This window comes from Neomonachus schauinslandi, chromosome 1 (assembly GCF_002201575.2).
Source record: "Neomonachus schauinslandi chromosome 1, ASM220157v2, whole genome shotgun sequence".
Taxonomy (NCBI): Eukaryota; Metazoa; Chordata; class Mammalia; order Carnivora; family Phocidae; genus Neomonachus; species Neomonachus schauinslandi.
Genome location: NC_058403.1, coordinates 142489581 through 142512939, shown reverse-complemented (window position 1 = coordinate 142512939; position 23359 = coordinate 142489581). Strand labels below are relative to the sequence as shown.

Sequence of the window (23359 nt, the reverse complement as noted above, 5' to 3'; positions counted from 1 at the left end):
TTTCTTTCTTTCTTTCTTTCTTTCTTTCTTTCTTTCTTTCTTTCTTTCTTTCTTTCTCTCTCTCTCTCTCTCTCTCTCTCTCTCTCTTTCCTTCCTTCCTTCCTTCCTTCCTTCCATCCTTCCTTCCTTCCTTCCTTTCTTTCTTTTTCCTTTTGTGGCTGTGAAGGCAATGTCATTCTCAGGCCTCCACCAGGATGCAGAGGATAACTGCTGCCAGACATTATGCTGGAGGCTGTTTCCTCCTGGAGGCCTTGTGCTAACTGCTCCTCAGGTCTGCCCAGAGGCCCTGAGGATACGGAGCACATCTGCTTTGCCTCAGCAGAAGGAGGCGGCCACAGACACCCAGGGAGACGCCTTAACTCCAGGGCAGGTGGCTGAGGGCAGGAGGCCTCTGCCAGCCAGGTGGGCACCGACGGTCCTCCCCAGGACAGGATATCAAGCACTGATAGCCGGGTGGTCCTGGGGAATCCAGCAGAGGTAGTGACTGGCCAAACCAGGGGCTGGCTTTCGCTCCTACTTTCTTGCATTGTTTCAGGCATCTAGAGGCTGAGATGCTTCATCCACTCTGGCAAAACTGCTGGGTCCAAATTACGTATCTTTTATCCCTATTTATCTTTTATCCTTATCTATTTATTTTTCACCTTGGTGCTTAAAGTACTTTTATTTTAGAAAATGCATGTGAGGGGCGCCTGGGTGGTTCAGTCGGTTAAGCGTCTGCTTTCGGCTCAGGTCATGATCCCAGGGTCTTGGGACCGAGCCCCACATCGGGCTCCCTGCTCAGCCGGCAGCCTGCTTCTCCCTCTCCTCCTGGCTTGTGTTCTCTCTCACTATCTCTAGCTCTCTCTCTCAAATAAATAAATAAAATCTTAAAAAAAAAAAGGAAAGAAAAAGAAAATGCATGTAATTAAAACTCCAAAATTACTGAATAAATGGATATGGCAAAAGCAAATCTTTCTCCCACTCCTCATTCCTAGTTGAACAAAACTGGCTTCGGTTGAATGCTAGGATTAAAGGTGACTTAAATTTTCCCCTTACTGTTTATGATGAGCACTGCTCAATCTATATTTTTATAAAAGATGAGGTGTCTTGCTCCCCAGTTTACTGGGGACTGAAGCTTGAGTAAAACACTGCAGAAATAAATCACAAGAAAAATGAATGCTACTCAGGTGTCTTGGGCAACACCAAATTGCTATTAAAGTCACAAAATACCCTCTCTGTCCTCATCATATCACAAATCTGGAACAACCCATCCCAGGACCAGCACCTTCCACAGACCAGGCTTGGAGCAGCATGGCTGTAAATGTTTTGCAAGTAAAAGGAGTTGCATCTTGACAGAGGAAGTGAATACAAGTTATTAAGCATACTTTAAGCATTTCAAATGAGTCAGAGAGAGAATGTCAAAGAAGAGTCTTGAAAGATGTGATCCAACACTTCATTTTACAGTTGAGAAAAGAGAGGCCAGAGAGTGCACTGGATTCCGGGAAGAACACTCAGAATCGCATGCTAGATTACCGTTACTCTGAAAATGGTTTTGCCTTTTTAGGAAGCCTTGCAAGCTTTCTCCTCTCCCCTCGAGCATTTCAGTGAGCTCTTTCTCCCCCAGCCAGAACAAGCCCAGCTGGGGCAGCCCCAGGTGGGAACATGCCTGTCACAGATGTGACAAATGTGTTCCTCCCTGCCTTGGCCAGCCCCTCGGCACCGCATGACTCTGAGAAGGGGAAGCTTATGGAACCTATCGGATGGTGATGGTTTGTAATTTCTAAATGAGTTATGCAAAAAAACCACTGATTACAAAAAGCAGCCCTCTCCTTAACTACTATTATTTACCGACATTACACCCAAACATTCGTCCATTTTGGGTTTAGAGAAACAAGTGGGATGGTGGGGGTGGGGGTGGGAAAAAATGATCCTGTCACAAATTAGGCCGTGAGCACCAGATCAGGGCACGGTTGGCCATGGAGTTCATGCATGGTTTTCTAGAGTTTTCTAGAGTCTTCTTTGTGCATATGATCAAACAATGCCCAGGCTCAGGCCTCCCTTCTATGAAGAGCTGTAGAGCAAATTAAGGGGTGAGCGGGCTCCCCCACCATTACTCAGTCTACTCTCAGAAGACCACTGGCCACACAATTTTCCATGCCTGCTGGCCCAGCTCCATGTAGAACAGGCTGGTGTTCACCCTCCCAAACTATCCCAGATGGATGCGGGTTGGAAGGTAAGCCCCCAGCTTCCTCGTGAGTCAGGTGGTGTGATGCTGAGGTGTGTGTTTGACTGCACCTGGGGTCCCCAGCAGGACTGTGTGTACTAGCTGTCTGCAGTGGTGCCCTGCTTGATAACACGCCATTTCTTGGCCTCCTTCCCTTTCCTGACTGACTTCCCCGTTCCCTTACTGGCATTTCCTGAGATCACTTCTCAAATAAACCACTTATGCTCAACTCTTGTTCCAGGCTCTGAGGCACCCAACCCAAGGCAGATGTTCACAAAACAGAATTATTCAATCAAACCAAGTCTGTCGTGCCCTCAGGCTGTTTTCCCAGGCCAGGCGCACCAAGGCCCACCACCTCAGGATCTCCCCCTGACTGCCTCAAATGACCTCTTTTCTAAGAAATTTCTTTATTAGGAACCACTTGCTCTTCTTTCCAACTCCCCTTCCGCAGCCTTTCCCCAAAGTCTTCTCACTGGTGGGAGCCAGCCTGCACTCCCAGACCCTTGCAGCTTCTTTTAATTTCTCTCCGAAGGCTCTGAAGAGAAACCATGCTTGCCTCTCTCCGCCCTCCCCCCACCCCGCCCCTGCTCCAGTCCTGCGCACCGCCTGCAGAGGGCAAGCCTCTGGGACCCAATGCTGTTCCTCTGGAAGTCAGCATCTGGGACACAGCTGTTGTTTTGATGCAGTTCCAACTTAACAGAGCAGCAACGCCGTTGACAGTTTTCCCCAAAGCAACACCCCTGAGTTTTATAGCTGCTTCCAGATTTTACTCCCCTGAAACCCAGGAAAATGAAGCGCTTCTATCCTGTCCCTCTTCAGCCCTTCTCCCCCACCCCTCTTCGTTGTTGTTGGGTTTTTTTGTGTCTCTCTTTTCTCTCGTTTTGATTCGTGCGCACTTTCTGTCTGTTCTACAAGGCTATAGCAAGCTGACAGTATGCTCAGGGACTGTGTCTCTCCTCTTGTTAAATGCTTGCTCTGCGGGAGGTTGTGTGTTAGCTTCTATTCAAAGGCCTAAATGGCCAGGGATTTGAAAGTCGGTTCGCTTGTGGGCCTGTTTTGGCTGGGAATGATGTGAACATTGTGCCTGCTGTGCTCGCCAAAGGGGGGCCTGAAAGGCTCCCCGCCTTCATCCGCCCCCCACACACCACAAACACTTGCATGAACACCAAACAAACCGAAAGCTGGACAGAGACTTCTTTGTAAAGACAGGGCCAGTCTCTACGTCTGTCCTTGCTGAGTGACGATTGTAGGACTTTCCTCCTTCCTTGGAAGACAGTAACAGACCAATCACCTTCTTCCAACAGCTCTGAGAGACCTGTTCTCTTGACTTTCATATTCTTTCAGATGATCCAAGTGTCTGAAATGATCCCTCTGTCATAATCTGTCCCTAACTCTTTATTTTTCTTTCTAAAATCATCATATTGGCCTCCTCCCACCCCTGGTGTTGTATCACATATCTATTTGTTTACTACCTGTCTTCCTAGAATATTAGCTCAGAGACTTTTTTTTTCTTCAATTTTTTCACTGCTGTGCCTTTAGCATTTTGAATATGCCTGCCATGTAATTGGTCTTCAATAAATACTTGTTGAGGGAAGGAATGAATGAATAAATAGATCTTCAGAGAAAAAAGGGTAAGAAAGTTATCTCAGACTTTAGGGCGCTGAGCCCATAACATGCTCAGAAATGAATAGCTTTGCGATTCTGCTAACAGAGATGCACCCAGAGGAGACAGCCATGTCAGTCCCTGGAGACTTTCATGAGTGAGGCCGTCACCGAACATTCCTCAAGCGTGTGACTGTCTTGCCAGCTACTTCCAGAAAGGCATGGAATTAAAGGCCAGGATGCACCAAGTCACACTGGCTGCCTGATCCATAATGATAATCATAGTGAGGGAAGCTGTCCTTTACTGAAGACGTCCTTCACTGGTCAGGCCGGCAGCGTCCCGGGAGGGTTGCGGCCAGGGGGCTAGAGTCAGACAGCAGGGCTCTCATTCCTGGCCGCACAGCTTGCCCATCTCCTGACACCTCAGTTTTCCCATCTGTAAAATGCAGCCAATAACAGTGCTTACACTTCAGGGTCCTTGGCCGACTGGAGGAGCGGACCCGTGAAGCAAGTGTGTAGTCATGGTGGTTACTCTTCCTCTGTGGCTCTCTTCATGATCACACCGGCGTCCCCCAGGAAGCCTTTCCTTTTTGAGCACCCTCCTCAATTATGACAGCCCATCTCTTGAGCTCCTGGGTGCGAATGGCACTGTACCAGTTGGCCTCAGAAGAGTGCTATGATCCTCTGTTTGCATTTTCTCATCTGATAAGAGAGACTTCTCCTGTGTAGTGCTCTGTCTTTCTCTGTTCCCCCACGGCTCTGCACAGAGAGGCTGATCAAGAAGGAACTCAAGAGGACACTCCTGAGTCTTCCCCTTCCTTCCAGAGCTGGCCTAACCCTACTGTCTCACTGCCCTCAGCTGACATGGGCTTTAAGTGCCCCATGCCCCTGCCTTACCTTCCCGCAGCACTGGTCACAACTGAACTGCACTTGCCTGTTCAAAAGTCTATTTCAGTCCTGGTTAATGGCATGAGACAAAGCCTAGTGTTGAGACCCGACAGACATTCATAGAAGACCTGCAGTGTGGAAAAACTGTGCTTCGGGAGATGAGCCTAGAAAGGCGAACGAGGGTCAGGTTTAGTGTCCATGTGAAGAGTCTGGGCTCAACCACAAGAGCAGAATGGAGTCACTTAAAGGCAGGAAAGCTGGGGTTTCTCATTCCCTGCAACACTGTCCCCTGACGCTTAGTATCCTACTGCATTCAGTTAGATGTTTTGCTACTCAGAATAAAACCAGATGGCATATTAGTTGACCTATGCTGCAAAATAAAATCTCAATCTATAAGTCATCAGACTAAGTTAAGCTTCATATTCCACATTTCCTTTTTTGGAACGAGACTGTCAGTGAAAAATAGTAATTACATACATTGTATTTCAGGTTGCAGAAAAGAAGGTTTAAGCTTAAGGAAAGCTTTTTTACATCCTGTCCTCTTTCTTAGACCTTCAAAATTAAAGCCTAACAGCAACTGGAGGGAATTATTACCCATTTTATTTTTAAGGTAAGAAATGTGTCTGCATGTGCACATTGTTAAAAAGTAAAGAAAAAGAAGGCTCTAAACTTCCTGAGGGCAAAACCTGTCCTTCTACCTGTGTATCTACAACAGCTGGAAGGGAATGCATTTATCTCCAGGATTTATGTTGTTTCCATGGGATTCCTGAAATACAGAAGAAAAGTCTCTGAAATTAAGACGAGGCTAAGAGTCTGTCTTTGATGTTTTTAAGATACATCCCCCTCAAAAAACGAAACAAAACAAAACAAAAACCCAAAAAACCCTAAACCAAAAAACAATGCTTTCAAAAGAAGGTTAACGACAGGGCTTAATACATGAGTTCACACACCAAAACAACTGAAGGGCTTTCAGGTAGATCAAAATGAGCACAGATAAATAGCTTGGGTTTCTGCAGCCTGAGCGGAGATGGAAGAAACAGGACTGTGGGCTTAAGATCAAACAGAACGAGAACTGGGATGGCCTCTTTCCGGTTCCCCAAAAGCCGTCTGTTCTTATCCTAGAGGTTATGAAAGGTTCTTTGAGACTAGCTGAGCAAATGAGATCCTGTTCCTTCCTTGGGAAAACTTGTTTATACTGTATCCGTTTTTAGACCTTGTAAAAGTTGGTGAACTCAATTCTTCCCATTAGCCCGACTTCGTCCACACTCAGCAAATATCAACAGGAAAGGGTTTCAGTCATCGATAACAATGAAAGCAGGGAGCTCACATAGGGACTTAATAAGCTGGCTGCACTGACAGAGGGAAAGCAGAGAAACAATCTCCAGCTCATGTTTATAGAATAACGGGTTTGAAAGGATAGAAAAGATACCGAAATCTAGGTAAATTTATTCTGACAGTGACAACAGCATCGTCTCTTATACAACTCATACCGGTTTAAGGATTCATTTTGGAACTGTCAAAGCTTTCAAGCAGAAAATTATTCTCAGTGGCTGAAACTTGGTTAAACAAATTTCACTGTGCAAGGAAAAACCAAGTTAGTTTTGGATGTGCTGTCGGGGAAGAAACTCGGGCAAGACAGCCAGAAAGGAAGGGCCATCCCCATGCAGGAAGCCAGGCAAATAGGTGATGGGGCAGTAAGGTTTCCAGTGGAAAGGGGTGACCTGGACCCATCCTGGAGAGTCAGCTAAGGAAGTTCTAAACAGGATGAAGATTCAGAGCCAGTGTGTGCCAACCAGATCCACCATGTTTTACCCATGGGTAGTGTGGTCCAGTGACCAAAGCTGTGGTGATCTGAACAACAAAATAAATATTGGTGATATTGGGTGCCCATAGAATAAAATAAATATTCACAGCCCTATACTGACATAAATGCATAATGAAAAGAATAAATACCAGGGGTGGTGAGAGAAAGGACAGATCTCCTTTATGGCAGAGGACCTACTAATACATGCAGAAAGGATAAGACAACAGAAAATCACGGATAGGCAAACATTACAATAATAATTGTCGCCAACAAGGATGACTGATGGATCCTAAAATCAGCAGGTAAAGTTATGATAAGAAGCACGTCTAGTATCCTAACGAAACAGGTGTTTAGTATCTTTAGGAACAGGTCAAGGTATCTTCTTATAAGGTATGTATTAGCCACAAATGGAAAATGTAGTATCTTTACAGGGGAGAAACCTGACAGATACCACCCCAACCCAGGGACCAAACTGAACAGACACCCCGACATCTTGTGCCCCTTCCATGAGCTGCCAAGGAGGGCAGAGCATCATTACTGTGTACTTCTTGCCCCAAATGAACGATCCCAATCTAACCATGAGAAAACATCAGAGAAACCCAAAGTGAGAGACTGTCTATGAAATAATTAGTCCAACTTCTTCCTGAGTGTCAAGGTCATGAAAGACAGACAGACTGAGGAACTGTCACAAGTTGAAGGAGACTAAGGAGGCACGGACGTTAACTGGAATACAGGATCCTGGGCTGGATTTTGCTCCATTTGCTCCAAAAAGGACATTCCTGGGAACTCGGAAACATGAATAACCTGTATGGACTAATTAAGAGTATAGTGCCAATGTGAACGACCTGTCTTCAATAGCTGTGCCGTGTGGCTTAGGTAAGGTGTTAATGGTAGGGGAAGCTGGGTGAAGACTACATGGGAACTCCCTATACTATTTGTGCAACTGTTCTGTAAGTCTAAAAATACTACAAAACAAAGAGTTAAAAATAAAACTGGAGTTGGCTTTGCTTGACTTAGCAGCCAGCCAGGACCAAGCTGAGATGCATAAATTTCTAAGGTGAGAGCGAAGACCGTCATGGAAACTACTGAGAAGAATGAGAAAAGGCTAAAAATGTAGACCTGAGCCATTCTCATGTCCACAGAGATCAGGGACCAATGCTGTCTAAAACGATGGCATCCCTCCTATGTCCCTGAAGACTACTGTGGCATTCCTTAATAACCTCTCTACTAGATTTTTATAAAGTTTAACAAATATATCAAATCGTTCTGCTTGTTTTGCCCAACAAAGGAAAGTCATCTCCATAAAAATAAATTTTTAGCCAAATCCACCACCTGGACCTTATAATTCTTAAGGTTTAAAAACCTTAAAATAGAAAGCCAAACAAAAATCAGATATTTTCCTGAATAATATTTTCCATTTGATAAACAGAACTCATTCCTATAAATTGTATCAGTGTTCAAGTCTTCCCAGATATTTAAATATCTGTGGCGAGATGTGTCAAGAGAAAAGTAAACATACTTCAAAAAGGGGGATAAAAAGCTTTATGCTCTGAACATGGCTTTCAGCTTAAAAAGCTAGGCTTTTTTTTTAGCACAATTCCCAATCATTCTGGAATGGCTGTGTACTAACAGATCTCAGATAGCTCTCACTGTGGGGTTAACTCTGTTGTAGCCCTGGAATTATGCTTGAAGCAAACAACATGACATCATTTTGAAGATGCGTCAACCCCTGCACCATGATGGTGGTCCATACGTACCTCCCACCGCATTACAGCGAGATGTCATTTCCCAGAGTACCAGAGCCATGGAGTAGACATCCGTCTGCTTGAAGGATTCAACATTCTCCAAATTCATCCTGGACTCTAAGACTTCTGGAGCCATGTATCTTGCGGTTCCCACCTAAAGCAATGACAGACTTTGAGGCCCATCATGTAATTCCCGGCTGCATCTTTATTTTAAAAATATAACTGATGTTTGTCCTCGACACATGCAGATGATCTTTGAAAAGCACAGTGCTCTTTTAAATCATGAGACTGGCAAAGAAAGGTACAGCTTATGAAATTATCTAAAAATAAGTTTTCTCTCCCTGAAAACACTTGAAAAAATATAAACAAAGCATACCAAAATAAGGAAATGCCAAACCCCAGAGCTGCTTTATCTAGCTTCATGATATATGTCATCGTATTCTACAATAACATCCTCACCGATAACCGGGGAGATAACATCTGTGATACTTTAGATCTTTATTTTTGCTTTTGCAAATTAACTATTTTCTCATTCCCGAAACACCAAGATTTATGGGGAAAATAAGAATCACTGCCATTAGTTTCGGTCACTTAAGGACTGTCTCAATCTTCTTTGTTTACTCCATGGTACTGTTCTAGTGTGCCAAGAATGTAGTATAATTTCATAAAATCTCTAGTAAACTAAACTGCATGAAAGTGTTTCTACAGTAAAAGACCAAATCTAGATCATTTTATAATTTAGCCATGTAGGACTGATAACGTGAAAACACTGGTATACAGAGGAAAAAAGAAGAAAGCTATTTCTAGGGAACGGATCACTTAAATGTTTGATTTTGTAGCCTGCATAGCTTCACTAAATAACAATGAAGTCCTACATTTTCAAGAAGCTAAGGAAGGTCAGGTGAGTTGATATTATTGTCCCAAGGAATGTTTCTTAATGGTATGTATCAGAAGAAATTTTTCTTCTTACTAGGTCACTGCATGACTCATGACCCTGTCATATTAATCTGTCCATGTTTCACTCGATATGTTTATCTGAACACTGGCTGTGCAGCCAGAGACCCAAGAGGTCAGACCGAGCAGTAACCAAATGCTTCAGAAGCACATACCGCCACCTGCTTAGAGGAAACAATGGTGCTTTGCAGACTCTACTGTAATCCATATCAAGCTTCCACTGTGTGAGAACATGGGGCGCCATTATTCATAAAGGATGGCTTGGTAATTTCTAGTGACCTTCCAATATCTCCTTACCCAAAAAGGTTTCTATTTTCATCTGTGAGATGCTTCAAAGGAACTGGAGAATTGTATATCCACTCAGTCTGTCATCTCACTCAAATATTTATTGGTCACTTTCGCTGTTCAAGGCATTGTGTTAGATGTGAGCAAAAATGGAAGTGGATTTGGGCTACAAGGAGACTGCCTTCTAGAAAGGTAAAAAGAAAACAAGGTAGCCACCAATAGTTCAGAGTAGGAAGGGCTGAGTAGAAGCATAAGAGAGGAAAAAGAGACAAAGCATGGGTGGTGTTGGAAGCAATGAAAAGTAATTTACAAATGGGAGATAAATGAAGACCAACTGAAGGAGAAGAATGTCTATCCTGGATTAGATGGGCTTGGCAGAAACCGGAGGAGAAATGTTGTTCATTAGAAAAGCACGCTGGCAGGAGAGAGTGGGGTATGCCCAGGGGCAACTCCTGACTTCGGCTAGATTCCCTAGACAGGTGTCTAGAGCGTAGGGCTGTTTGAGACAAAAGACATGAGAGATGGATGGAGAGGTGGCTTGGGCCCCCTACAAGTAAAAGGACCCAGGTCTAACTTACCTGCCCACTGTTGGCCAGGTCATCCACAGACAGAGTTGGGTCGAGGCGCAGGGAAAGCCCAAAGTCACACAGGCAGCAGGTCAGGTCATTCTTCACGAGGATATTGGAACTCTTGAGGTCCCTGTGCACAATGGGCATCTTGGGCCTCCCGCACAGGGTGTGGTCACTGTGCAGGTGAGCAATGCCCCGGGCGAGGGAGCTGCCCAGCTTGCGCAGGTCCTCCCAGCTGATGACGTGCCGCGTGAGGTATTCCTGTAGGTTGCCCTTGGCGTGGAAGGCAGTGATCAGCCAATACTGCTTCCCCAGCTCTGTCTTCCGCTCCTCGGCCGTCAGGAATTGCAGGATGTTCTCATGCTTCAGGTTGATGTCTGAGAAGATGTCCTTCTCCGTCTTCCAGGAGGCGTACTCCTCGTAAGGGAAGATCTTGACCGCCACAGTTTCGAACTGCTCTGAAGTGTTCTGCTTCAACTTGGCCTTGTAGACCTCGGCGAAGCGACCTTTCCCCACCAGGGTGTCCAGCTCAATGGGCAGCAGCTCTGTGTTGTGGTTGATGTTGTTGGCACAGGTAGAGCTGATGTCGGAGCGGTCGTCTTCCAGAATGATCGCCAGGTGCTCGCTGAACTCCATGAGCTTCCGTGGCTTGCTGGTCTCCCAGGACGGGCTCAGCTTCTGTTGCCGGTGAACGCGGTAGCAGTAGAAGGTGATGATGACGGCTATGGCAATTCCCAGGGGTGGCAGGAGGCTGACGCCTGTCACTTGGAATATGACTAACAATAGGTCTGGGTTGTTGGTGGCATATTCTGATGTGGAAACAAAAGGAGGGAGAGAAGTTGGGTTCGGTAGGTATGCACAGTCTGAGAGTGGGGTCTACACCTCAGGCATCTAGAAGTTTTAACATCTGTATAGTTTTTGTGGATAATAAATTGTGACTTTTTATTCCAGGGATGGATGCACCTGTCCAGACTTCCTTGCCCCTGGCCACCTATTCAAGGTCTCCTATTCTTCCCTCAAACTTCAGCTTCAATGTCACTCTCTAAAGGAGATCTAGGAAAATGTGGGGAAGTGTTTTATTTTATATATTCTCATCACACTCTACATTTTTCCTATGTGACAACTTGGCACAATTAGAATTAAATCACTATGACTCCAGTTATGGGTTTCACATCTGCCTTTCCCTACTTTCCCTACTTTCCCCACCCTCAGCGGATTGACAACTCCACGCTGGCAGGGGCCATATCTTTCTTCTTCACCACCAGAAACAGTGCTGAGTACACATCAGGTCCTCAGTAAGTGTTGGATAAATGGACAAAGCATTCACGGAGTGTTAACTAAGCCCAAGGCATTACAGGAGGCTCTGGGAATAAAAGGATGGTAGCTCCTGCCTCCAAAAGCTTACGTAGATGGTATTGGGTAAAAATGAAGACACTCTCACAGTTCTACCATTGTCTTTATTCTTTCCTAAACTCCAGCTTGTCCTGCTCTGACCAACCTCCAGGCCACCCTTAAGCATAGGTGATGGGGAGAGGAGTCTGTGCAAAAGGGTCTTTGGAAGTCAGTCACCTTATATCCACCCAATATTCTTCTTTTCAATGTGCATGTGGTGTGCAGTTTCATAGAACAGGAAATCTTACTAGCAACAGTGAAAATATTGCTACAAAGGTGAGAGGAGTAAAAAGAAGGAAATACAGCCAGCTTTCTAATTTGGACCACTGAAGCAGGCCCTTGGGGTGATGGAGGAGAGTCCTTAGCACCAACTATCTGACCACACATAATGTAGTGTATGTCAAACTTTGCTTCATGTTCTGGCCTTGGCTGGCTCTGGTTAAATAGTTTTCCTTCTGGGAAGAAAAACATGGATGGAAACAGTCAGCGGCAGGAGATAGTGAAAGGCAGTTATGATTCAGTAAGAGCTTTGTGCTAGCCTGTCTCCACTGGGCAAGAATGCCAGAATGCTATTATTGCTTTTATATGTCATTCATTTTCCCTCAAAGTTACCTATTAACAAGAAGTCCTCATGATCAGGTGCTAGATTTGCTCATTAAACATAGCACTGCTGGGTGCCTACTATGGGTATGGATGGCCCTGCCCTCAAAGAGATTATAACCCAAGGAGAGGATTAGGACACGTACACAGATGCATAGTAACATATGGCAATCTGGGACAGGCGCTGAATGTGTGCTGCAGTCTACACGCAGTGGTGGAATGCAGAAAAGCTTAGAGAAACAGGGAACCACAGTGACAAGGACTATCTTTTAGTTGGTCAGTGGAAGATGGGAAAAGGTCAACGACGGCTAGAAGGAATGTTACATTAAAAACTACGAATATATGATCTATTTGAGGAAGAGCAATTTTCCCAAACTGCCAAGTCCACATAAGGGAACAGAAAGGAAAAGGGTTGGATGGGTGACATGGACGTGGACATCATGTCAGAGAAAGTATCTATAATTGTTCAATTGGTAGTTTTCACCTACTGTAGGTGTTTGATGAGCATACAGCAGTAAGAATATAGTCCAGGTGCAAGGGAGAGAACCATTACCTCTTGAAGAGAACCCATTACCTAGATCATATTTGATATCATCCCTTAACAAAGCACAGTGAGAGATGACGGTCGCGCTGTGCCAGTTTGGGGTGTTTGGGTTTTTATTTTCAGGGGGTATTCAGGTTTAACATGACGTACTACCTGGTCCTAAGGTCAGTTCTAAGAGGCAATGCCAACTTCTACTGCCTATATTTCTAGATGGAAACCTTAGCTCTTAAGTCTATTTGATGGCACTAAAAAACTGGAAAAGTAACCCCAAAATATCTGAATTTCAGCAACCAAGAGGAAAAACAGTCACTATTTTGGGGAAAGATCTATTAGTGCATTAAAAAGAATAGGAAAGGGGAAACAATATGGTAACTGACACTTTTTTTTTTTTTAAAGATTTTATTTATTTATTTGAGAGAGAGAATGAGATAGAGAGCATGAGAGGGGGGAGGGTCAGAGAGAGAGGCAGACTCCCTGCCGAGCAGGGAGCCTGATTTGGGACTCGATCCCGGGACTCCAGGATCATGACCTGAGCTGAAGGCAGTCGCTTAACCAACTGAGCCACCCAGGAGCCCGGTAACTGACTCTTGAAAACCCAAATTCTTGCTCACATTGGGAGGCATGAATGGGACAAGGGACAGGTGGTGAGAGTGGGGACAATGGGATAAGGCAATGACAGAGGAGACTGGAACTCCAAAAGTAAAAAGAGTTCGTGTGGACAAGTATGGACTGTCCCCATCGTTCAGCAAAGTACGAGCCTGGAGAGCAAGGTTAAGGGGGCCGATGAAGGAGGTGTCACAGCAGGAAACAACGTTCCTTCCCAGTAACCCCACCTCTATCATCTGGAGTATCTCATGAATGTGTCTGCTTCAAGCACCCACTTGTCTGCAACCACACAAGATGCCTTATAATCATAAATCAGTTTGATTCCCACGTTGCTTATTTCCCCCAAGAGAAAGTGAGCTGTACAGGATAAATCTACACGTACTGATCACCATGCTATACCCAGCGCCTGGCCTAGGATGGGGTACCTACAGTACTCAGCAAATGTTGGTCACAGAAGCTGAATGGATGATGACTTAACCCGGGACAAGAGCCCTCACACGTTTTTCTGTTCCACAGCAGGGTTGGCAAACCATGGCCCCAGGGACTATTTTGTACAGCCCCACATGCTACAAATGTTTGTTTGTGTTTTAAAGAGTTGTTTAGAAAAAGAAAGAAACTAAGAAGTTCATGCAGCAGAGATGATATCTGGCCCAGAAAGCCTAAAATATTTACTACCTGGTCCTTCATAGACAAAGTTTGTTGGCCCCTCTTGTATAGATGTTATTTGTTTTAACAACCTCTAAGGCATTAGCAGAGTGTGGGGAGACTTCACTTTGGTCCAATTGTGAATTTTTCTCTTTCACATAGGGGGCAACAACACAACTAGAAGATAAAAAAAAAAATTTAATTGCATAATTACTTGGCTGTGTCTTCAATGGGTTAAAGAGTGCAAAACGTTCAAATGAACTGTTCACTTATTGCTGATAATTTTATTTTGTAATTCCTGGCCATAGATGAAAAGGGTCTTCCTCGCTAACTTCTATTCTTCTTCAGGCTGAGGGAAACATAGACACAGAAATCCCCCAAAATTTATGTGTGAAGAAGATTCTAGAAATCCCCCCCGTTCAATATCAGAAACCAAAGCTTTACTTTCCCCTCAAATTTCCTGTGATTTCTTTTTGAAAACCTACATGTAAAAATTTGGTGGGGCGGGAATTACTGAATAACATCTGTCAATCTTGAAACTTGAAAGAGGTGGTGAAAAACCCTAACAATAGCAAACTGGGTTAAAAGGGAGCTTTGGGATGTGGTTTTATCTAAACAGGAGCCACCCACACCCTCTCGCAGTATTAACCCTCGGGCTGCTACTAGAAAAACCAACAGCTGTAGGCATACCCACAAACCGGCATCTCCTTTACTCAGAGATTAGCAGGGGGCATTTCTTTTTTTTTTTTTTTTTTTTTTTTAATTTTTTTTTTTTTTTGGGGGGGGAGGGGGAGAGGACAAAAGGGGGGGGGAGCAGGAGAGGGAGAAGCAGACTCCCCGCCGAGCAGGGAGCCCGATGCGGGACTCGATCCAGGGACTCCAGGATCATGACCTGAGCCGAAGGCAGCCGCTTAACCAACTGAGCCACCCAGGCGCCCCAGGGGGCATTTCTTTTGGCCAACCCCCAAATACACAAAAACTCAGAAATCAAATACTTAGTATGAGCCTGGCTATGCGCTAACAGTTTTATATAATATTTGTATTTAATTGACAGAAAAACCCTATGAGGTGGATATTACTATGATTATAAGCCCCATTTCACAGACAGGAAAGCTAAGGGTTGGATGGATTAAAGGATTTCCCAAGATCAGACATTTCGGTAATAGCAAAGCTAATATTTGAAATGAATTGTCTGACTGGAGACAGACAATTAATCCTGCTCTTAATCCCATGCTATGTTGTCTTTACACTTCACAATGGTGAGAGCCAATTAAGAATGACTTTAGAAAACCTCTCAATTTGCTAAATTGGTTGCCTTCATTGGGGGCTTGTCTATCATTTAAGTGGTACTGGCCATTCTTAGATAATGCACCCCAAAGGGCATGTTTTGGATGTGCAGACCATTCTCTTTGGTTCCTAACTAAGAACCACAGTTGAGTAGTGTCCCTGCAAATATGTGTCTTTTCCCTGCCTGGGAAGAAAAGTCTTATGTGAGGAAGAACCCTAAAATCTCTCTTGTCAGAGTCTATCCCAGGGCCTACAACATAGGACGCTCATGATATAATTGCCGAACCATTGGAATTTTTACATAAACTGTTTCCTGGATGTCAGGTAACTAGCGCTCAAGACTTGACCTTCACATTATGCTCCCTTGTTCCGTGACATCGAGTCGGACACAGGTATTCTCCACTTGTTATTAGTTGCTGTTAAGCCACTCACTCTTACAAAACACTTATATTAGTAACTGTTTTTGCTAACGGCAAGAAATCCAAAGAGGACTGTCACTTCGATGAAAGGAGGCACGAAGAGAAAAGGGCGGTCTGTGTCTGTTTTGCAGCGGGCTGTTACAGAGGCGGCGCACACCCCCGCGGCAAGACTGGCCCCGCCCAGCTCCTTCCCTGAGAACTGCACTGGGCATCTCAGCATCCAGCCTCCATAGCTTTGAACTCTGTGAACATCTGTGCTTTATCTCGATTTATTTTGGGCATCTGTTAGCAAGATGTGTCCCACAGTATCAGAAGAGCCTAAAAGTGGTTATTTTGGGGAGCCTGGGAATGCTCAAAAATGTTCCCCAATTAAATTAATGGTAATCGCTTCTTTGTTTTAAGTCATTTTGGCTTGCGAAAGGTTTCGTAGGAACGCTCTCCCTCTGGAGAGCGGTGGGGGGGACACAGTTCTGGGAGGGGAGGATTACAAAGAAGAGTAGAATTTCTCGAAGATTCATAGAAAGTAAAGCTCTACAGTATAATAGCAAAGTTACTAGCCTGAGCTCCATGGGTAGAATTCAGTAGATCTGTGAATGTAAATGGGCACAAATCACATCTTTTTATTTTCTCCAACCATTAGCTAAAATTTAACATTTCCTATTAGTAGCTGTAGCTATGACTTTGTCACCAATAGAAACCACAGGTATTTTCATGCCATGTTACATTTGTGGCAGATGTCTCAGTGTCTCATTTATACTCATCACTTAGACATTTCAGTATCTTAGATCTGATGCTAGATCCTATCCTTTCAAGCATGATTACAGAAGCACATATTACTGTATCACAAATTTATTTTTAAATATATTTGATAAGTATTTTTCAATATCAGTAATTGTCTTTGAAACCCTGTGTATTCTATTTTATGCCTTTAAAAACATCCCTTGAGAAGGGGTCCACAGGGTTCACCAGACTTCCAAGAAGTCCATGGCACATGCACAAAAAAAGCGAAGAACCTTGGCAGAGGGAAGGCACTGGAGCTCCAGTCTCTGCCAGGATTTCCTAGAGCAGAGATTTTGAGATTCGGCTGTGTCTCTGGGAAGTTACTAAGGGAGGAAGCTGGTGCCAATAACAGATCCTCCTGGCAGGATGTGTTGTCTTCCCCCAGGGGCAACTCTGAACTCTGTCAGAGCTTCTGTCCCTTCTGTCCTGCATGAAGGGAGGTCTGCAATGGAAAATGGTGGGAAGCCCTCCTTTGAAATCCCAACAATAATAAAGATAACTAACATAAAATGTGCTTTATGGAACTAGGCAATTCACTTTATAAGCATCATCTCACTTTATTTCTCCAACAACCAAGTCAGGTTCTATTAATAGCCCTGTTTTATAGAGAAAGATATTGAGCCTTGGTGGATTCTACAACATTCTTGTTTACTTAGTTTACTTAGGAAACAAAATAAAAGTTGTCCCTAGTATCAATTTTCCTGCCAATTTTCTCTGGCACAGCCAAAGTACAATTGTAGTTGTTAAAGAGATAGGTTTTTGCTCACTATCATATCACTCAGAGCTTGGCACATAAATAAGGAGACAAGTCAAATTTGTTGAGCGGATGAATGAATAGATTTGACGAATCAATCTGATGAGGAATAATTCTGTAGAGCTGACCCCCTCTCCTCCAAAGGCCAAATTCCATGGATGAGCCAGGCTCTCCTCTGCTTGGTAAGTGCATGCTTCATATCACACCAGTCTCCCTGTAATTTGCATATAGTATGTGGGGACTGTAAGCATGAGTACCTGGGATGTGGTATGAAGGAAGGAGCCCTAGACTGGAAATCAAGAGACTAAGATCCTATGCCTATCTCTATAATTAATCACCATAAAATCTGAGGCAAGTCATTCAACCTCACTGGGACTCAGTTTCCTATAAATGCTTATGTTCTTGGTTCCACTTGAGAAAAAAAAAAATGCATCATCAATAGAACACTTTCAATAGAAGAAACCAGAGCCTCTTGGCAAAATGGCCAATTCTAGGTCTGGGACTGGAGATAATGAGTTTGGAATATTTTGTTACACCACATAAACAGGAAGTGATCAACGACTACTAAGGTCATGACAAGAAGACCCAGGAGTCTTCTTGATGAGATTCTCACTGGCCAAGATAGGAAACTTAGAAATTTAATGAAGATTTTAAAAAAGCAACACACTGGGATCCATTAAGTACGTTTAAGCTTATGATATCAGAATGATTAAAAAACAAATTTACCAACTTCTGAGGATAACAGGATGTCAACTCATTATATGGAAAACTAGAAAATGAAGAGAAACATCAAGCATGCCTCCTGACTTTTTCATCAGAACCACAGCACTGGGTAACCAAAGAGTTGAAGAAAACGTCTTTATTAAATTTTTCCAGCTAATAAATGAAAATGAGTTGATAGAAATAGATTATCCTTTTTTAACCGTTAATTAATTAAATGGATCTAGGCAGCAAGTATCCATGCCAACTCATATCACAAAACAAGAGATAATCAGACATCATTACCCTCGATGGAGGAGCATAACGCAACCTATAGACTTGCCAAAGAGATCTAAACGGAGTCTGATGAAGCCTCGGGATTCAGCTGCCAATTTGCAAACAATACAGGGGACAGAGAAATGCAGCGAACTGCACCATGAATGCAATCAGCAAAATCCAGACTATAAAGTAGTACAGATTAAAGGGGTTACAATGTGCTATAAGGGGAAAAAAAGGAACTGGGGAGGGCAGTAGATTAACAGAAACTGTAGGTATATCAAATTACCAAAATAATAATAATAATAGTAATAATAATAATAGGTAGGACTAAGCTAGTATCTACAGATGCAAACTTGGATGATAAAGCCATTTAAGGAAACACAGGAAGTGATAATTATAAAAGAAGAATAGTGGTAACTTTGGAGGGAAGGAGGGCTTTGTGATTGAGTTGAGGAACATGCAAGAATTTCCGGGACATCCGACAAAGTTATATTTTTTGGGCTTGGGCAGGGGTTACAAGAATGTTAACATTCACTAAGCAGGACATTTGTTTTATGTGCTTTTCTGTATTTGTATTTTATTTTGGAATGAAAAGAGGTTTTTTTTTTTTTTTTCAAAAGAGAGAAATCAGAAGAATAATTATGGAGGCCATGCCTTGCTCCTGGGCTAAGTATACTATTTTGGATGCTCTTGGAGGAAAAGGAAAGGGGAGACAAAACTAACTTTATTTTGGAGCACCTACTATGTGCCAGAAATTTCAAATATGTAATCTCATTTGATATTCAGAACACCCCTTCAAGTATTCATCCCATCTTAGGGGTTAAGAAATTAAGTTCCTTGTCTGAATATATAAGGACTACTATTGGTCCTTTCGAGGTACGACTGATGCTACAAGAAATGTTCTTGAAATGTGGAAGGAAAGAAGAAAGAAGGGAAGCAGGGAGGGAAGGAGAGAGGAAGGAAGAAAGAGAAATCAAGAGTTATGATAAATAACTCAAGGGCAAATAGTGGAGCCGGTTTCCCCCAAGTTTGAGTGACCCCAAAGCCTCTGTTCTTTCCACGCCACCAAGCTGTCTCCCTAGTGATGAACTCCGAAGTCTATTTAGTAATTCTGAAAATCTCCAACCAAATGTGCCCCACATACAGAGGCCAGACCTAGTTGCAAATAAGGAACCATTTGCAAATGTCAGAGCCTTGATAAATAAATATTTTTTAAAGACAAATGTCAAAGATAAATGTTAGTATGCCATAAAAAAATACAAACTGGCAGAAAGCCTCAAGGGGAAATTTCATGGTATACATTCCTTTGGAGTGATTTAAAAGTAAACAAGTTGCCTAGTAACACACACACACACACACACACACACACACGCAAATGATCATGAAAACAGGTTGCTCCCAGCCTCTTCCAAGTCCTTTCTTATGCCCAAATCCAACACTGGTTGCTAAAGTGAATTTCAAACTGAACCTCTATAATTCACAGTTTCAAAAAAAAAAAATCACACAGTAAAAAAGACAATAAATGAAGGCCAACATAGTAAAAAAGCCACTGGTGGGTCAGTTAATGTGTCTTGATAAAAGCCAAATCACCATAAGTGAATTTGAGAGATGGGCTCCTATTTTTAGTATCTGAAGTAGTTTTGGCAATTCCTCCACTTAATGAAGGAGTTTGGGGCACAAATTTATCAAGGTATTCATTTATCCAAGCAATAGAAAGGGATAGGGATGATTGGTTCCTGCACGCTTTAGTGCGTGGGTATACTAATGAACACCACATGACAACCCAGAGATTCTTGAAGATGATAGTGACAGTCTAACCACTAAACTTTCACAGGCCAATACCATCTAAAGCAACAGGATATATATGCATCTGGCTGAGATCCAAAGAAGGAACCAGGGCTAAAGAGAGATAGGCTCGGGGTGGGGGATGGAGAACTTCCTGTCTCAAGTCATTCTGTTCATTATAATGTTAAAAAGCACAGCAGTCATTTACTGAGCACCTACTTCATGCCAAACACTGTGTTTTGCATGGATTATTTTGAAATCTTATAGCCACACTGCTAGATATGTATTATTTATTCCCATGCCCTGGAAATGGAAACTGGGAAAATGTACATGAAGTGAGCTGAGGTCAAAGCAGAGGAGACTTGTGTGGTAGGTAGTGATGCAGATGGAGGGGTGGAGTTTCACTGAAGAGGGATGCTTATGGTGGCTATCGGGACCTTCAGCCAGCACAGGGTTCAACATAGAAAAGAGGACAAAAGAGGACAAGAGCCCTGGAAAGAGGACAAGACTAGAGAGCCAAAGAAAAATAGAAGGAAAGAGAGAGTAAATATAGAAGCTGAAATCGGCGAAATAGGAAACAAAGACACAAGGGAGGGCCAACAATACCCCAAATTGGTCGTGCGTACTGACTAATACAATACATAAACCTCTGTGAGATTGTTAAGGCAATAAAGCAAAGACACAGGGGGGGGGCTTCATTACAGATACAGCAGAGATTCAAAGGATCATGACAAATTTTGCTAACACATTTAAAAACTTAGACAACAATGGTCAAAGTCCCAAAAATATATATGTGTAACTTACCAAAGCTGACCCAAGAAAAACTGTGAAACTTGAATAATCTCATAAATATTAAAGAAATTGAATGAGTAATTAAACATTTTCTTAATTTCTTATTTCTCTTTCTCTTTCTCTCTCTCTTTTTTAGCCTTTTACTGTCAAATTAGTGTCTTTGGTATTAACATGTCTGAATACACATCTCAGAATTTGATTTTTGCAGAACTGTCAACCCCCCACCCCAAATCTTCCTACAACAAAAACACCGGTAGAATCCTTACAAAAACGTTTAGTCTAAATCTAATCAATCTGAAGGAAATGAAATCACTATTCCCAAAGACACAGATGCACCCCCATGTTCACTGTAGCATTATTTACAATAGCCAAGACATGGAAACAACCTAAGTACCTATCGATGGATGAATGGATAAAGAAAATATAACGTATATATATAAATATATAAATACACACACAATAGGATACTATTAAGCCAGAAAAAGAAGAACATCCTGCCATTTATGACAACATGGATGGACCTTGAGTTCATTATGTTAGGTGAAATAAGTCACACAGAGAAAGACTAACACTTTATCATCTAAGTTATATGTGGAATCTAAGAAAACAAAAACAAAACTAAACTCACAGATTCACAGAACAGACTGGTGGTTGCCAGAGGTGGGGGTGAAGAGGTAGGAGAAATGCATGAAGGTGGTCGAAAGGTACAAACTTCCGGTTATAAAATACGTCTGGAGGATATAATGTACAACCTAGTGACTCTAAAAATCCAGTACTGCATCTTTGAAAATTGTTACGAGAGTAAATCTTAAGGTTCTCATCACAAGAAAAAAAAAATGTTTGTAACTATGTGTGGTGACAGATGTTAACTAGATTTATTGCGGTGATCACTTTGCAATATATACATACAATGAATTGTTATGCTGTACACCTGAAACTAACATAATGTCATACGTCAATTATATCTCAATAAGCAAAAAGAATCTCATTAAGCAGGAACCATCAGACAAATCCAGAATACATGAGCTGGCCTGTTCCAAGTCAATGTCATGAAAAACAAGAAACACACAGGTGAGGTAAAACAACCACATGCAATGGGCAGTCCTTGACTGGATGCTGAATTTAAACAATAGTAACCCCAGAGCTTGGGGGAAATTTAATATTGACCATAATATACATAGACGCACGTGCACACGCACACACATGCTGGCACACAGAGAGAAACGAGGGTGTAGTAAAATGTTAACACAGGGTAAATACCGAGAAAGGGAAAGAGTATACAAGCTCACCCTGCACAATCCTTTCAACTTTTCTACAAGTTTAAAATTTTTTTAAATAGAAAGTGGGGGAAAAAAATAACCCAAAACACTTGAGCAACAGTGTTCCCCCCGAAAACCCCAAACACATGCCAGTCCCGGATGAAGCTGAGAGCCACCAAACTTGCAAGGAAGAGGTCATTTCAATTTTACACAAACTCTTTCAGAGAATAGAAAAAAATATACCATGGCTCAATTCATTCTATGAAAATAAGTACAACCAAAAGCAGACAAGAAGAGTATGAGAAAAGAACATTACTAAACAATCTCATTCATGTACCGTGATTTAAAAAAATAATTCTAAATAAATAGTAAGCCAAATCCGTTAGACAACATAAAACAAAGATAAGACAGCAGGACCAGGTTACCAGGAAAGCATCTCTTAGCACTAAAAACAAACAAAACAACCCACTATCATTTACCACATTAATAAATTAAAGGAGAAAAACTATATGAGATCAATTCAGTGGACACAGAGAAAGTACATGATGACGTTAAACACCTTGATAATAAATATATACCAATGATCTTCAACAAAGCTTATTTTAAGGGGAAATGTTAGATGCATTTCTTTTTTTAAAAAAAGATTTATTTATTTATTTGAGAGAGAGAGGGAGAGAGAGCAGGGGGAGGTGTAGAGGCAGAGAGAGAATTTTTTTTTTTTAAAGATTTTATTTATTTGAGACAGAGAGAATGAGAGAGAGAGAGAGAGCACATGAGAGGGGGGAGGGTCAGAGGGAGAAGCAGGCTCCCTGCCGAGCAGGGAGCCCGATGCGGGACTCGATCCCGGGACTCCAGGACCATGACCTGAGCCGAAGGCAGTGGTTTAACCAACTGAGCCACCCACGCGCCCGAGGCAGAGAGAGAATCTTAAGCAGACTCCACACCAAGCCCAGAGCCCAACGCGGGGCTTGATCTCATGACCCTAACATCATGACCTGACCCGAAACCAAGAGTCAGAAGTTTAACTGAGTGAGCCACCTAGGTACCCCTAGGTGCACTTCTTTTAAAAACAGGAACAGGATGCCAACCATAGCTATCTCTGCTGAATATGAATTGGAGGCCTAAACGGTATAGTGAAACGAAACGGAAGACACTGCATTACGATATAAAGAATTTTCTAACTCTACAGCTTCCTCTAGCTTAGTCTTTTACACCTGGTCTCAGTGACTCTTGGTCTCCAGATGTCCCCGGCTGGGCTAGCTCATCAGCTATATAACCAGATGCACTGACATGTGGCCTCTTTTCTGATGAAATAATATATTTGTGAACGATGATATAGGTATCGGGAAGGACAAGAAGTTCACGTTGTTAAAAGTACTCTTATATCTAGTCAAGAAACTATTATTTCCAAACAGACCAACACTAAGTACGTTTCGTTGAAACAGCTTACTTGAGGATTTTTATCCCA

At 42.8% G+C, this 23359-nt stretch overlaps 1 protein-coding gene across 2 annotated transcripts in view; it reads right to left on the bottom strand.

The window, feature by feature from the left end:
• Positions 1–23359, bottom strand: part of TGFBR2 (transforming growth factor beta receptor 2) — a 94712-nt gene that overhangs the window by 10668 nt on the left and 60685 nt on the right. For both annotated transcript variants that reach the window (XM_044920614.1, XM_021678929.2), the window contains 2 exons: positions 10060–10859; positions 8255–8396 (listed from right to left, as the gene is read on the bottom strand). In XM_044920614.1, coding sequence (XP_044776549.1) covers positions 8255–8396; positions 10060–10859 — 942 coding nt within the window. The remainder of the gene's footprint in view (positions 1–8254; positions 8397–10059; positions 10860–23359) is intronic.